Source organism: Opisthocomus hoazin, chromosome 26, assembly GCF_030867145.1.
Source record: "Opisthocomus hoazin isolate bOpiHoa1 chromosome 26, bOpiHoa1.hap1, whole genome shotgun sequence".
In the NCBI taxonomy this organism is placed as follows: Eukaryota; Metazoa; Chordata; class Aves; order Opisthocomiformes; family Opisthocomidae; genus Opisthocomus; species Opisthocomus hoazin.
In genome coordinates, this window is record NC_134439.1 from 2274808 (window position 1) to 2289945 (window position 15138).

The following is a 15138-nucleotide window of genomic DNA, read 5'->3' on the forward strand; positions in this document are numbered from 1 at the left end:
GGGAACGGGCCTCGCCCGGCGGCGCCGTGCCCGGTGCCCCCAGCCCGCCCCCGGTGCCCGCCCACGCTCGGGTGCGCCCGGCCCCGTCTCCCCCGCGGGAACCGCTTGGCGGGACAACGCCCGTCCGCGCCCCGCCCCCGGCGCCCCGACGAGGCGTCCCGGCCCCGTTCCCCCCCCTCCTCCCGCCGCCGCCGGGGCCGCAAACGGGGGGGACTCGGGAGCGTGGCGGGGCCGGTCCCGGCGGCCGGGCGGCTCCCGGGCTTCCCGCGGCGGCGCCGGGCAGGAAGCGGCTGCTGGCGGCGGGCTTCCTGCTCCGGGGGCCCCGGCGGCGGGGAGCGGGGGGGGGGGACACGGCTCCTGCCCCGGCGGGGGCCTCGTGCTTCCCCGCAGCTCCGGCTGTCCCCGCGCCCCCGGGCGATGCGGGGTCCGGGGCGCCGCTTCCCGGCGGGGGGCGGGCGGGCGGCCCCTCCGGGGTGACTGTGAGGACGAGCAGGGCCGGCCCCCCCCCCGCAGGCCCGCATCCCGCCGGGGCCCGCAGCCGGTGCCTCTGGAGCTTCGCTGAGTCAGGAGAGGCGGGAGCCCGGCGTCCCCCCCGACCTTCCCGGGCATTGGCTCGGCGGCGGGCGGGCAGCGCCGGGACGGGCCAGGGACCGGGATAAATCCCCGGGTGCAGCCCTGGCCCGGCTGCAGCCGTCCCGGCGGTGGGAGGATGCTCCTCGGGGCGCGGGCACGGCTGCTCGGCTGCCTGCTCCTTCCTCTGCTCCGGCGGGGTGAGGGCTGCCCGGGGACCGGTGCTGCGGGGTGGGGGTCGGGGGTGGCAGCCGGGGGGTCGGGCACGGGGTCTGGCTGGGCAGCGAGGCCCCGCAGGGTCCCTGGCCCGTTTCTCTGCTCCATCGCGACGCGGCTGTGCTGGGTGGCAGCTCCCCCCGGCCCCTCCAGCCTCCCTTCGCAGGGTGCTCTGGGCAGGGTCTGCGCTTCCCAGCCCCCGGGGTTGGTGTTTGCTCAGAAACCGGGAGCCTCCCGCTCCCCTTCCCTCCCCTCGGCCCGGTGACCTCTGCTGTGCTCGGGGCTGCCTGGGGGGAGGAGGGGTCTCCAGTGTGCTGGGACCACCCGCAGGCCGGCTGGGCACTGGGGCTGTCCCTGGCTGCGCAGCCCTGGCACCCCACGTCTCCTTGCTGCAGGGCACGGGGACATCAAGTATGGGGACCTTGAGGACGAAGGTAAGGCCCTGGTGCCGTGGTCCCCACACGGCTCTGGCCCCGCTGCCGTGGCCGCAGGCTCTGCTGCTGGCGGCGGCGGCGTCCGCACCGCCGGGGACCGGGCCCTGCCTGCGCAGGGTCCCACAGGAGCTGCCAGCACCGACGGCACCGTCTGTGCTTCCAGGTCACCACCTGTACCTGGACGAGGACGGTGAGTCGAGCTGCCCTCCTGCCATCCTGGCTGTCCCCCCCAGACCTTGGTGACCCCGGGCTGTCTGTGCTGGGGCTCAGCAGAGCCAGGCCCTGGCTTGGCTGAGCCCATGGGGTCCCTGCGGCCACAGGCAGCCCCGGCAGCCCCAGCGCGGGACCCCCCGGGCCGCGTGTTCACCCCCCCATCCAGCAAATGGGGCTCCTGGCCCACGCTGGGCAGAGCTGGGGGTGTTCCTCAGGGGTGACCCCAAACAGCCCCCCAAAAGCAGTCCCGTGGGGAGAGCTGGGGGGCGGGGTGGCATCCCGGGGTCTGGCCGGTGCTGTGCAGGACCGCTGGAGCTGCTGGGGGGGGCTGCCCGCTGCCAGGACACCTACCAGGACTGGATCTCCCTCTACTGCTGGGCCCCCTTCCACGCCACCCTCATGGCCACCCCCGCGGGCAGCCGCTGCTGCTGGGACCGAATCAGCAGGTGGGTCAGAGCCGAACGCACGCTCGGAGCGGGGCCTCGGCGGGGCCGCGTCCCCGTCCCGGCAGGCTGGCCTCACGCCGCCCGCTCCGCAGCACCTACAGCGAGCTCTCCGGCTGCACCCAGCTGCTGGCCCAGCTGCTCTCCTGCCCCTGGCCCGGGCCCATCCTCGACGCCTTCTTCCTGCAAGTTCACGCCGAATACTTCGCCAACTGCACGGGGGCTGGGCCCCCCACGCTGGGCGAGCGGACCCCCGGGCTGGCCGTGGCCGTGGCCGTGGGGCTTAGCTGCCTTGTGCCCCTCGCAGCCGCCCTCACGCTCAGCAGAGCCCGGAAAGGGGCTCAGACCCCAGCGGGCAGCTGCCCACCCCCTGTCTGCCCCCGCGCCCATGGGGGGCCGGCAGCAGCCCCCCCTCCTCCCAGCCCTGGGAAAAAACGAGCGGGGTGAGGGGGACGGGGCAGAGCAGGGGCGGGGGTCCGGGCGTCCCCGGGGGTGGAGAGGGTCCCGTGGCACCGGGGAGGCTGGGCCTGGGGCTCAGGGTGCCTGCGCCTGCCCGGGGGGGTGGGGTGTTGGGAGAAGGGTCCTGGGCGCCGGGGTCCTGACCCCGCATGGGCCGAGCCCCTTCCTCGGCACCCCGGGGTGGGGGGAGCCCCGGGCCTTGGCTGGCAGCCCCCGGCCCGCCCCGTCCCGTCCGGCGCCCCCGGGCCGCGCTGAGATCATCGGGTGTCTCCCTGGCGGAGCTCCCGCGCCCGGCCGGCGGCTCCGCAACGGGCGGGACCGGGGCTCCCACCCCGCGGCCCCCGGCGCCGGGCCCCGGCGGCTGCCCGCTGCGGCTCCGCGGGGGCGCGGGGCCCGGCACCGTCCCCCTCCGCAGCAGCGGGGGGGTCCCCGCATCGCCCCGCGGGCGGGCTGCGGGGGGGGAGGGCTCGGGTTCGCCTCTGCCCCCGGCCAGAGGTGAAACGAGCTGGCCCGGCCTCAGCCCAGTCCCTGGCGGGAGCGCGGGGCTGTTCCTCGGCGGGGGGGACGCGGAGCCGGGCTGGGCGGTGCGGGGGGAAGGCGTCGGGGCCAAAGACCGGCAACGCGGGGCGAGTCTCTGCCCCGGCCCCGCCGCCGTGGCTGCGGGGCAGGTGCCCGGCGAGCCGGCAGCCGCGGTGCCGGGGCGTGGGTCCCCCGGTCCCGGGACGCTGCGCTTCCCCGTCCACTCCCCCTGCCTGCCCTCCGCGCGGGAGACGAGGGATTTCACAACCCAGCCCAGCCAGGATTAAAGAGAAATACACAAGTAAACAAACAGCGGCCTCGTGAAGCGGGGTGCGGGGCGAGGCGCGGGGGGATGCCCGCGGGGCCGGCCCCGGGGTCCCGCCGGGGGAGCCGCGCTGGGGCAGCGCGGAGAAATCTCATTTTTCACACGTCTCCCGCAGTCAAACTGCCGCTGTCAGAGGAAAGGAGTCGCTTCCTGTTATTTCCATTGAAATCCTCGTCCCGGGCGGCAGCCGGCGGGCTGCGGCGGGATGGCACCGTGCGCGCAGCCGGGCTCGGCTCGGGGCTCCCGACGGCTCCTGCTGCTCTGCGGTAAGTGCGCGGGGGGCGGCCCCGGGGCCGCGGCTCATCGCCCCGCACCGCCCCGCACGCCGCCGCCCTCCGCGCCGGGGGGCCCGGGGCAGGGGTCTCGGCGCAGCCCGGGGGCGGCTGGGGCGGCCGGAGCTGCGGGCCCGGGGCTGGCGGGCAAGGGGCTACGCGGGGCGTCCCCGCCGCGCTCGTCCCCGGTGTTTCTGCAGCCGACCCGCGGGAGCGGCTGGGGACCCCCGCGGAGCCCCGGGCTGCGACGGGACCCCTGGCCCCGCACCGGCCCGGGCAGAGAGGGGCTGGAGGGGCCGTTGGGGACAGAGGCCGGGACCGGGTGGGCTGCCCTCGCCGCAGCCGCTGTGCCGACCCAGGAGCAGCCCATAGCCGGTGCCCAGCCGTGCCGGAGCTCCCCACGGGCAGCCCCGGGAGGGCCCACCGGGGCAGCCCACCACGCGATCCGCGTCGCCGCCCCGTGGCACAGGCCCTTGGCCAAGGGCGGGAGACGTGCGGGCTGGTTTCCTCGGGCCGTGGGGTCCCGGTGGGCCAGACAGTGGGCAAGCGGCTGGCAGGGCGGTGGAGGGACGTGCCCCACGCCCGTGGTGGGCCGTGCTGGGTGTGGGCAGATGGCAGGCGGAGGGGCTCTCCGGCAGCGCTGCGCTGCAGCCAACGCTTCCTTTTCCTGCCCCAGCCCTGTCCGGTCACAGCGCAGGCGCCCAGGGCGATGGGGCAGCCCCCGTGTTGGCTCCCCATGGGCACAGGGCGCGGCTCGGCCCCGTGCTGTGACCCACGGCCCAGGGCCTGCAGTCCCCAGACAGCCCCTCCGAGCCCTCGGGCAGCTGCCCACAGCCTGGCGGGCCCCCTCCCCGCAGCCCCTGCCCTTACGGGCTCCAGTGGCCCCCGAGGGACTGGTTCCCTCCTGCAGACGCAGCCTCTGCCGGGGCAGCTCTGGTGCACGGGACCCTGCCCAGCACGCACCCGCGGCTGACCCCATCCCCTCCCCTCCGCAGCGCTCCTGGGGACCGGGCTCTGCCAGGTGGGCGCCGAGGCCGAGGGCTTCAGCCAGGACGCCAGGACGAGCCCGCCCGTGGCTGTGTTCAACTGGACGGCCCAGCTCATGGGTGAGTGCCGGGGCTCGGCGAGGGCTGGGCAGCGCCGTGGGGCTGACGGTGCCCTGGCCGGGGCCGGCTCTGCACCGCGGGGTGACCCCCGCTGTCTCCTGGCCATGTGCTCTCGGTCCACCCCCCAACAGCCGGCCTGTGCCACGGAGCCCTCTCCGGCGCTGGCCACAGCGGGGGCAGCCGGCAGCAGCCTGCCCTCCCGCCATGCTCCGGGCATCGCCCCGGGGCTGCTGCGGGGTCTGGCCCCCCACCGTGCCCGTGCCTTCCCCCTGGGCTGGGCACGGGTCCAGGTGGCGGGTGTCCCCTGCCAGCAGCCACAGGCAGGGACGGCTCTGGCAGGGGTGCGCTGCCCGGGCTCAGCGCCTTTCGCCTGCAGAGGAGACATACACCAACATCACGCAGAAGTGCTGGGAGTTCTTCGTCGACCTCATGAGGAACGTGACGGCGTCGGAGCTGTGCGAGTGGAAAGTCATCAGCAGGTACGGGGCGGTGGGACGGCCGGAGAGCCCTGCCGGGCAGCGCTGCAGGGCTGGGGGGGCACGGGCTCTGCCCATCTCCGGGGCCGTCCCCGGCTGGGGACGCCGCAGGTGGGGACCCTTTGGTGGGGGCACTGCCTGCGGCCCCTCCGTCCCCAGGCCCCCAGGAGCGGAGCAGCTCCCCAGGCAGTGGAAAGAGTCTGATGGGGGCAGAGCCCCTGGGCTGTGCTGTGGCCGCCAGCTCCTGGCCCGAGGGCCCCAGGGCCACCTTCCCCTCTGGCAGGGCAGGCGGCGGGGCACGGGGCGAGCCCCGGGCAGTTCAGGGGGGGATGCTGGGGGCCACCCAGGCGTCTGTAGCTCCGGTGTCCCGCAGCCACCCCATGCTCCCACACGTCCCTGTCACAGAATCACAGAATCACAGAATGGTAGGGGTTGGAAGGGACCTCTGTGGGTCATCTAGTCCAACCCTCCTGCCCAAGCAGGGTCACCTACAGTAGGTTGTGGAGGACCTTGTCCAGGCGGGGCTTGAATATCTCCAGAGAAGGAGACTCCACAGCCTCCCTGGGCAGCCTGGGCCAGGGCTCCGTCACCCTCGGAGGGAAGAAGTTCTTCCTCATGTTCAGACAGAACTTCCTGTGCTTCAGTTTGTGCCCATTGCCCCTTGTCCTGTCACTGGGCACCACTGGAAAGAGCTTGGCCCCATCCTCTTGACACCGTCCCCTCCCAGCACGCTGCATCTCTCTCCCCAGGCCCTACAGCTTGCTGCAGGCCTGCCTGGAGGGCTGGGCCGACCACCTGCGCTACGGCTACCCCAACGCGCTGGCGGAGCAGTACATCTTCCGGAGCCACCACCGCTACTTCCACAACTGCACCCTGGAGCACCAGGTCTACTTCGACCCGCCCGAGGACGTGCTGCTGGCCATGATCATCGCGCCCATCTGCCTCATCCCCTTCCTGGTCACCCTGGTCATCTGGCGCAGCAAGGACGGCAAGGCCCAGCCCTAGCCCTGCCGCCCGGGCACGCAGCCGGGCCCCGCGCCCGCCGGGGCTGCCCCGCGCCTCCCGTCCACCGGGCCCTCCCGCGGGCACCGGCACCCGCTGCCGGTGGCCCGGCCCCCCCCACCCCCCCCACGCCGGCCCCGCGGCCGCGGATTAAACGCTTCTCCCCCCCCCCACACGCGGTGCTGCTCCTTCCGCCGCTCGCCCCGCCGCGGCCCCCGGGCCCGTGCCCGCCGCCGGCACCGCCCCGCCGCGGCCTCGCCGGCAGCTTCTGGCCGGGGCTCCGCAGCCCTCCTGCGGGGAACGCAGCGGGCACCGGCAGCGGGCACCTGGCACGGGCAGCGCCGCAGCCGTCCGGGAGGGGCGGGGCTCCGGGAGGGGCGGGGCTTTCGAGGGGGCGGGGCTCCGTGAGGGTGGGGCGGTGTTCGACGGGGGCGGGACCGCTCGGGGGCGGGGCTCCGCCCGGCGGGGAGGGCGGGGCTCCACGGGGGCGGGCCGCAGCCCGGCGGGGAGGGCGGGGCTCGGCGGGGGCGGGGCCGCGCGGGGGCGGGGCTCCGCCCGGCCGGGAGGGCGGGGCTCGGCGGGGCGGGCCGGAAGGCGGCGGCGGCGGTTCCGGCGGCGGCGATGAGCTTCGCGTGGCCCTGGCAGTACAGCTTCCCGCCCTTCTTCACGTGAGCGCGGGGGGGCACCGGGACCGGCACCGGGGAGCGGGGCGGGGGGGCGGGGCCGGGGTCTGGGCGGGGCCGGGGGGAGCGGGGCGGGGCGGGGCCGGGTCCCCGCCCGGAGCCGGGTCCCCGCCCGGTGCCGGTGGCTGAGCGGAGCCCCGCAGGCTGCAGCCCAACGGGGAGACGCGGCAGAAGCAGCTCTCGGCCTGGTGCGCGCTGGCGCTCGCCTACAGCCAGCGGCACCGGCTGCCCGCCATGACGGTGCGGGAGGCCCAGGACAGCCCGCTCTTCGCCAACCGCCGCCTCCAGCGTATCCTTTGCCCCGGAGCCCCTGGAGCCCCCGGTTCTCCCGGCCCCCGGCCCCGCCTGCCGCCCCCCCACCCCGGTCGGTGACTGCTCCTTAACCCCAGCCCAGGGAAGCTCCCGCTGGAGTCCATCCAGGTGGTGCTGGAGGAGCTGCGCAAGAACGGTGCGTGTCCGTCTGTCCGTCCGGTGCCCAGCGCTGGGCTGGCTCCGTCCCGCTGCCGGGGGCCGCGGCTCGCCCGTCCCATCGTGGCCCATGCCACCGGCGTGGCCATGCGGGGCTGCGGGGAGGGGGCTCGGGCGGGAAATCAGTTTCCGCGCCCACGGGGATGCGTGGGGAGCTGGCGTGGGGCGCGGCGTCCGGCACGGCGTCTGGCGCGGGCCGTGGAGGCTGCGGGCTCGGCCGTTGCTGTGGGCTCGTGCTCGGATGCAGACCCTTTTCCCTGTTGGTTTTAGGGAACCTGGAATGGCTGGACAAGAACAAAACCAGTTTTCTGATCATGTGGAGGAGACCCGAGGAGTGGGGAAGGCTCATCTACCAGTGGGTGAGAACGCAGCCGCTGCCTGACCCGCAGACCAGGCCTCCTGTCCCCGGGAGGAGGGGCGGCGTTGCCTGCGACTTGCGAAAAAGGCCGTTGTAATGTTGTTTTCTGGCTTCCTCACTGCTTTTACCTTTCTTCTCCCGTTTCTCTGTTGCAGAGAAGCGTAGAGACGTGAACAGCATTTTACGTGCTGCAAGACGCAGTGCGAGCAGCGGATGCGCAGTCGTCCGCTCCCACTGCAGCTGGCTGTTCCGTAGGGCGGACAGAGCTGCGCTGCCTTCGTGTGGCACGGGTCCTTGTGAAGCACGTGGGCAGGGAGAGGAACCGTCTTGGTTTCCTTAGGCATCATTTCTTGGCCCTCCAGTGCCCTGGGGCATTTCCAGGGTATTTCTGCTCATCGAGTGCTGGCCACGTTCCATTTCGCTCGCGCTGAGGTGTACGAGAGTTGGCGCCAAGGAGGTGACATCACACAGATGAGATTTGCTGTCTTGCTTTTGTGTTTCCAGGTGTCGAAGAATGGCTTGACCAACTCTGTGTTCACGCTGTATGAGTTGGCCAGTGGAGATGATACAGAGAACGAAGGTAGTGTCATGGGTTCTGTTCTGGAGAAGGTTTTCAGAGCACGCTTGATTTGAGCACATAATGAGTACCGACTCAGATTATAGTTTATAGATTAAACATTTTAGAATTGCTTATGCAAGCTCACACCAATCACCACTGGCAAATGCCACTCTGAAGGCTTTTTTACCACGCTGCATGAATGTCTCCTCTTGTTATCACTGTTTGCTTTTTAAACCTTCCCCCGCCCCAGAGGCCTCCCAGTGCCGAGCTCTTCATCTGCTGTGAGGTGCGGGCTGTTCTGGTTTTATGCCTGGCTTTTGTGCTGCCGTCGAGACTGCTGTGACTTGTTCCCTTCTGTCTGATGGCCTTCAGGCCGTGTTCCCGATGCAGCAATGTAGGGATGGGTCTGTCGGTGTAGCGGTGGCTCTGGGTTTGCCGTAGCGTTGCGGCGCTGGAGTGTGAAGGGTGCTCTGCAGAGCCCGCTGCTTCGCTGCCACCATCCCTGGACTGTGCAAGCCTGTTGGTTTCCTGATGCAATTTTTATTTTTTTTCCTTCCTGTTGATGAGAATCTCTGTCCTTCCCCAGAGTTCCATGGCTTAGATGAGACTATGCTGCTCCGCGCCCTGCAAGCCTTGCAGCAAGAGCACAAGGCTGAAATTATCACGCTGGACGATGGCCGAGGCGTCAAGTTCTTCTGATGGGAGCCCCCTCCTCTCCTCTCCTCTCCCCTCCCCTCCTCCCTGGCTGCTGAAGTCGTGCTCGCTGTGAAGGTTCTCTCTCCTGGCCTGGTTTCAAGCCGTGGCAGCGGCATACGGGATTTCTTGGGGCAAGGAGAATCTGCGAAGCCTTCCAAAGACAATGACTGCTTAGAAGTAATCAGAGATCCTCTGTCTGTCTTTTCTCCCTGTTGGTCGTGTGTGAGAGGCTGAAGCTGCTCTAGGCAGCTCCGAGAGGGACCACCCTGAAGGGGAGTAACGGGACTGCTCCTCTTGCTGGTCCCCGCTCTGTGGAGGCCACGGGCTGGTCTCTAAGCTGGCTGGTGGAGCTTGGCCTCAGGGGGCACCTCCGTCCCCCCGCCAGCCGCGTGCTCAGGCTCTGCAGTCCCCGCTGCCTTGCCCAGCGGGGCGAGAGCAAGCGCGAGGAACTCGCTGCTGTGCTGTAGAAGACCTCGATGGCAGAATGATGTGTGCTTGCTGCAAAGCAGGCTGTGCAGCGGGGTGGGGGTGGATCCCAAGGAACTAATTTGAAGTAATTAAAACAAGATGTATTTATAGAGCAGCCTGGGTGTTTTCATCTATCTCTGTTTTTCCATCAGAAACAAAACAGGGCAGCGTACCAGATTCTTGCCCTGCAGCCGTGTTTCCTCGCTGCAGCAGATGAGCAGGGCAGTGTGCCCGGCGAGGGCTGGCCCTGCCGAGCCCCCCACCCGAGCGGGAAGCAGGCAGCGCGGCTGCTCTCCTCCCTGCGGGCCCGTACTACCCGGCTGCAGGGCAGCTTTCACTTGTCTTCCCCGTGCAGCCCACCGAAGGCTAACGGGTTTCTTGCAGGGGTCTTGCTCTGTGCAGCAGCGGCTGGTAGAGGGTATGGCTTCAGCTTTAGATTCTCGGTGCTGATAACAAAGTACCCAGCTTGTCAGCAAGCATGACCAGGTACAGCCTTTGACCCGGTAAATCCCTAATCGCTGACCGGGGAGGTGGACGGCAGTGCTGGGGAGGGATCACGCTCGCCTTTCCCATTCTTCGCCCAAGCATTCAGTGCCTGTTGCGGGCAGCGGGGAGTGCCGGGCTGGAGCGACGCTGGGTCAGACCCGGTGTGGTCGTTCTCGGGGTCCGGGGGAGCGGTTGGTGCCCGCTCCCCGGCAGGATTCGGCCCTTGGTTCCCAGCCGGTGCCGAGCAGCTCATCCTGCCTGCCCTGCCTCGGAGGGCGGCTCGGCACGGGCTCAGCTGCAGTGCTGCTGACAGCCCTCATCGACGGTGGGTGATTTTCAGCGTAGCAAGATGCCAGGGTCCAGGCTGAGTTTGTGGGGCTGTGAAGTTTAATAATTCCCTTTTTGCAGCCGGAGCCCGTTGACCTGAACTCAGCAGGATGTGCTGGCTCGAGCTGGGCGCATCGCTCTGGAGCTGCGGCTGGAGGCTGGTGACCGGGGTTCCTCTGCGCCGGTGGCAGCAGTGCTGCGGAGGCATTCCCGTGTGCCAGCCCTGGCACGCGGGGCTGACGTGGTCTCTGATGCTTTCTGGAGACCATCGTCCCTATGAGCATTGAGATGACTTGGGTGAGGGGTGAAGGGGGTGGCCCAGCCCGTGGCGAGCATGCCTGCCCCGCTCGTGCTGGTGCCACGGCAGCTTGGGGACAGCCCAGGGTGGTCTCGTGTGCCCTGCTCTGATGGCCTGGGCTGAGCCCCCACCCGAGCTGTCGGGTCTGGGGGCAGAGGATGGACACAGCAGCCCTCGGGGATGGACACGCTGGGGTCACAGCCATCTCGGCCTCGGTGCCACCGCGCACCATCTCGCCAGGGAGCGTCTGCAGCGAGCTGTGTGGCTCTGCTGGCTGTTCTGTGCCTGATGGCGTCTGCATCTGATCCCAAATAACGAGCCTTTAGCAGCCAGGCCCAGGATGTTTGTGTTTCTTGCTTTTCGTAGATGCGATGCCGACCTCAGCATTGTGTTCTGAGTCCGCGTGCTGTATGTAACCTGGCTGTCCTTGAGTGGGTCTGTGTTCTTAATTAAATTTGCTCCCTTCTTAGGAAATGGCTGATGTGACATTAGATAAGCCTAAACCTTAAGCCTTTTTCTTTCCAAGGCACTCCTGGCAGTAATTCACTGCTCTGTTTTCAGCTTCCTACTTAGTTGCTTACTTCATGAGAGGAGGAGGAAGAGTACGTCCCCCCCTTCAGAATGGACACGGTGTAAAATTCTTTTTTCCGCACCCTCTCAGATGGTTATAAAAGGTCAAATCCAGCTGTGCCTGCGAGGTCCTTGCAGGACTGACTCTGGGTGCTGGGCACTACGGCAGCACCGCAGCAGTGAGCTGCTCGCAGGGTCTGCCGCAATGGCCCGGGGCCGTGGGGCAGGGGATGGGTCCTGGGGCTGGAGGATGGGGCGTGGGGCTGTGGGATGGGGCGTGGGGCTGTGGGATGGAGCCTGGGGCTGGAGGAGCCGCTGTCAGCGATAGCCTGGGGCTGTGGGATGGGGCGTGGGGCTGTGGGATGGGGCGTGGGGCTGTGGGATGGGGCGTGTGGCTGTGGGATGGGTCCTGGGGCTGTGGGATGGGTCCTGGGGCTGTGGGATGGGTCCTGGGGCTGTGGGATGGGGCGTGGGGCTGTGGGATGGGTCCTGGGGCTGTGGGATGGAGCCTGGGGCTGTGGGATGGGGCGTGGGGCTGTGGGATGGGTCCTGGGGCTGTGGGATGGAGCCTGGGGCTGTGGGATGGGGCGTGGGGCTGGAGGAGCCGTTGCTGGCTGGTTCTGCTGCCCTGGGAGAAGCGGATGCTCCCTGGCCATTCCCTCTGTGGGGGACGGGGCAATTTGTAGCTCGTGGTGACGTAGGCTCCTGCCGGCAGGTAAAACAAAGCCTTTTAGTTGCCCACTGAAACTTGCTTATCTGTGTTGAGCCCTTCGTAGCGCTTGGTGATGTGATCACGGCGTTGGGACACCGAGCCAGCCCGGCTTGTGCCACCCAGAGATGCTCGCGGGGCTGCTCTGCGGTGGAAGCCCTGGGGTTGCGGGGTGGAGGTGAAGGAGGTGCGGTTGGGCTGCTCAGGGCAGGGAGTGCCTTTCCCCTGCACGCCTCTCCCCGGGCGAGCTGCGGGTGCTGCGGGGCGGAGCGGTGGGTGCAGGAGCGTGGCTGGAGCCCGTCCGGCGGCTGCCTCGCCTGCTGCTGCTCGGCCTCCGCTGCGCTGCCTGCGGCACGGGACCCCCCGCCCCGTCTGCCGGGGGGCGAGCCCTTCCCTTGGGGGTTCACAAACCAAACCCAAACCTCTGCGCAGTCCCAGGGTTCCGTCACGGGCACGGTTCAGGCTCCGGCACCCAGAGGTGCTTTCCAGCCTGGCCCCGCGGAGGGGCTCGGTGGAGAAGGTGGGGTTTGGGGGGGTTGGGGGGGGGTGCACCCCCTGCCTCCTGCCTGTGGCCGCTCTGAGGCCGTTGTCACGTCTGGCCATGGAGATTAGGGCTGGCTGGCCAGGGCGAGGTGGAGGTCGGGGGACTGGTGCCGAGATAAGGCACTATCAGGCCGCGCACACTCGGATCCCGCTGGTCAGGGAAGGAGAAACGCCGAGAGAGTTTTTATTTAATGCGGCTTGTTTGGAGCAAGAGTTGTTTCAGTTTGATAAATTTATATGTTGGGACAAATTTGCAGGTGGGTTACGTCTGTGACTGTGGGCTAAGGAAATCCTCTGGAGTTATCTGCTGGGGTTAGAGCTGCAGCTGAGGTTTGGGTGACATCTCCTCCGCCCTGCACTCGTGTGCGTTGGGGTGAGGAGGGGCACGGCAGGAGGAGGCTGGGAGCTCCACGGGCACGGGGTGCTGGGGCCAACGTGAAGCAAGCCCTGGTGGCTGCAGAGCCCCCCTGCTCTGACCCTTCCCGGGCCGGGCGCCCCGTCCCTCGCAGCCGGAGCTGCACGTCCCCCATCCGCGGGGCCGCCTGCGTCCGGACCCGTCTTGGCCCCTCTGTGATCCCGCCTCGAGCTCCGGGATCAGAATGGACAATTCCTGGCAGGGCTTGCTGGAGCAAGGAGCTGAGCAGGGCTTTGATTCATGATCTAATCCCGAGGAGAGCGATTACACAGTCTCCTGTTCTTTTCCTGGCAGCCAAATGCGAGTGGTAAATGGGTTCCGCTGCCTGATTGCAGCGGTTCCTCAAAGCGAAGGGCTGGTGCTGGCACCCGCAGCCCCGAAATGTCACCCTGATAACGGCCGGGGAGCTGCGGGCACCGTCTGAGCCCTGCGATGGGCAGTTGATGGCAGAGCTGGAACCTGCTCCTTTTGGGCCAAGCTGGCTCCAGCGTGGTGTCCCGGGCCAGGCCAGGAGGAGCCCCCCAGCCCTGCCTGAGCTGCCTCCCCCCTGCCCAGCTCTCGGCTGGGACGGTGCTCGGGGGGAGGCGGGGGACCTGCTCAGGCTGTTCACCAGGAGGTGTGGGAGGGCAGCGGTGGGAGCAGACTTCAGCCCTAATTTCCTCTCCTGTCTGCGGGGTCCTCGCCAGGACCGGGACGCTCCTCTGCTCCGCTGGGATCCTCCCAGGCATCTCGTTTCGCGATGAAAACACTCGATAAGGGCACTCCAGCCTAGCAGGGACCAGGCGAGATGCCCGCCCGGCTCCGTGTCTCTCGCTGAAGAGCTGGGGCTCCCTGCCAGCCTGGGCTGTGTCCCCGTGCCAGGGCAGTGCGGGGCCCCAGCAGGGACCCCCGGGGTGGGGGGGGGCTGTGGAGCCGGCCCGCAGGGGCTCGGGCAGCGTCAGCTGGGCAGGGCTGGGGGCCATGCCGCTGCTCAGAGCTGCGGGGTTCGTCCTCCCTGCCCAGCTCGGGGCTGGTGGCCCTGGGGCCCCCATCTCAGACACGCTGGGTCCGTCCCGCAGCCGCCCTGCTCCGTGCTGTGCTGCGGGAGCGAGGAGCTGGGACCAGTTTTCTGTCTTTGGGCTCCCCGGGCTGGGGACAGCTGAGCTGGATGCCCCTGGAGCACAATGCCCGTCCCGTGGCGGTGGGCGCTCCCACCCACCCAGAGCCCTTTCCCTCCGAGGACAGGTCTGCTGTCCAGTTTAACGGAGGAAGCCATCAGCGTGTGCCAGTGCTGGGGTCGACGCTCCGGCAGGACCCCCCGCTGCCTGAGCTGCCGGATTTGCCTCCGCGTTGGCAGCTGCCGAGCGGGACGAGGCGCTGCCTGTCCTGCGGATCAGCCTGCGGACGTTCAGCTGGGAAGGACCGGTATCTCCACCTCTGCTGGAAGCTGTGATCAGGACAGGGTAAAAATAAAAGCAATCACTTTTTAAGCAGGGAGGTTTTAAAACCTGACATGTTGTGTGAGTAAAAGCTGCAGCCTCGTGTCCTGTGATGGGCGCTGGAGGAGAGGCAGAGGCCGAAGGGGCCTGGAGCACGGCTCCTCGCGCGGCTCCTCCTGCCCTCCCAGGCTGGGACAGCGATCGCCCGGCTCCCGCGTGGGCTCCTCGCTTCGTGCAGCCTCTGAGGTGCTCAAGGAGAGAGCCCAGCAGGAGCGGGAAATCCCATGAGATGCAGCTGTGAGGGGATCAGGGGTGCACCCCTTTCTGGCAAGGGATTTGGCGAGAAGCGGGCAGGTTCCGGGCAGGTCCGGGGCAGGGTGCGTCCGAACAAAGCCCGTTGAGCTGAGCCAAACCGTGTTGCATCTTACGAGAGTCTCCCATGCCAGGGCCAGCGCGAGCACGGCACCCGCCAGCCCAGCTGCCCCAGGCTTTTGGCTCTGGCCGCCGTGGACGCCCAGTGCTGCGGCCGAGCGGCCGCCGGTCCCGCAGGCAGAGCTCTGAATCACAGAATCACAGAATGGTAGGGGTTGGAAGGGACCTCTGTGGGTCATCCAGTCCAACCCCCCTGCCGAAGCAGGGTCACCTACAGCAGGCCGCACAGGACCCCGTCCAGGCGGGTCTTGAATATCTCCAGAGAAGGAGACTCCACAACCTCCCTGGGCAGCCTGTTCCAGGGCTCCGTCACCCTCAGAGGGAAGAAGTTCCTCCTCATGTTCAGACGGAACACGCACCTGAGCCCCGCGCACGCTCCGCGCAGCGCAGGGCTGGGTGAGGATGTGGTCGCTGCTCTCTGCTCACCAGCCCGCGCTGAGACGAGCCGCTCTCGGCAAGATGTCGGCCAAAGCCCTTCCCGGGGAGGTGGCACTGGCTCCTCCGGCGAGCTGGAGAGCGGGGCTGGACGAGCGGGGTCGCGCAGAGCCTGTGCCGGGGACGGGCACCGTGACACTCAGCCTGGCCAGGGCTTCTGTCGAACAAACATTTCTTCCGATGCTTCTCCCTCCTCGCGCCGGGCAGGGGGGCTCGTGGGGCTGCAGCCCCCGGGTCG

General features: G+C 69.1%; 2 protein-coding genes across 2 annotated transcripts; both read left to right on the top strand.

The window, feature by feature from the left end:
* The first annotated feature begins 2956 nt into the window (after positions 1 to 2956).
* Positions 2957 to 6129, top strand: RAMP2 (receptor activity modifying protein 2). The gene is made up of 5 exons (XM_075443606.1): positions 2957 to 3155; positions 3295 to 3445; positions 4447 to 4557; positions 4934 to 5036; positions 5783 to 6129. The coding sequence occupies exons 2-5, from the start codon at positions 3385 to 3387 to the stop codon at positions 6036 to 6038; spliced, it is 531 nt and encodes a 176-aa protein (XP_075299721.1). The 5' UTR covers positions 2957 to 3155; positions 3295 to 3384; the 3' UTR covers positions 6039 to 6129.
* A 480-nt stretch (positions 6130 to 6609) lies between these two features.
* On the top strand, positions 6610 to 9377 carry VPS25 (vacuolar protein sorting 25 homolog). The gene is made up of 6 exons (XM_075443690.1): positions 6610 to 6703; positions 6862 to 7007; positions 7113 to 7166; positions 7457 to 7545; positions 8049 to 8124; positions 8690 to 9377. The coding sequence occupies exons 1-6, from the start codon at positions 6657 to 6659 to the stop codon at positions 8800 to 8802; spliced, it is 525 nt and encodes a 174-aa protein (XP_075299805.1). The 5' UTR covers positions 6610 to 6656; the 3' UTR covers positions 8803 to 9377.
* Positions 9378 to 15138: the final 5761 nt, after the last annotated feature.

Coding starts and splice junctions, on each gene's coding strand:
- RAMP2 (XM_075443606.1), top strand. CDS start 3,385: ATGGCACCGTGCGCGCAGCCGGGCTCGGCTCGGGGCTCCCGACGGCTC. Junction 4,558..4,933: donor CTGGACGGCCCAGCTCATGG/GTGAGTGCCGGG, acceptor TTTCGCCTGCAG/AGGAGACATACACCAACATC. Junction 5,037..5,782: donor GAGTGGAAAGTCATCAGCAG/GTACGGGGCGGT, acceptor CTCTCTCCCCAG/GCCCTACAGCTTGCTGCAGG.
- VPS25 (XM_075443690.1), top strand. CDS start 6,657: ATGAGCTTCGCGTGGCCCTGGCAGTACAGCTTCCCGCCCTTCTTCAC. Junction 7,008..7,112: donor CGCCAACCGCCGCCTCCAGC/GTATCCTTTGCC, acceptor ACCCCAGCCCAG/GGAAGCTCCCGCTGGAGTCC. Junction 7,546..8,048: donor GAAGGCTCATCTACCAGTGG/GTGAGAACGCAG, acceptor TTGTGTTTCCAG/GTGTCGAAGAATGGCTTGAC.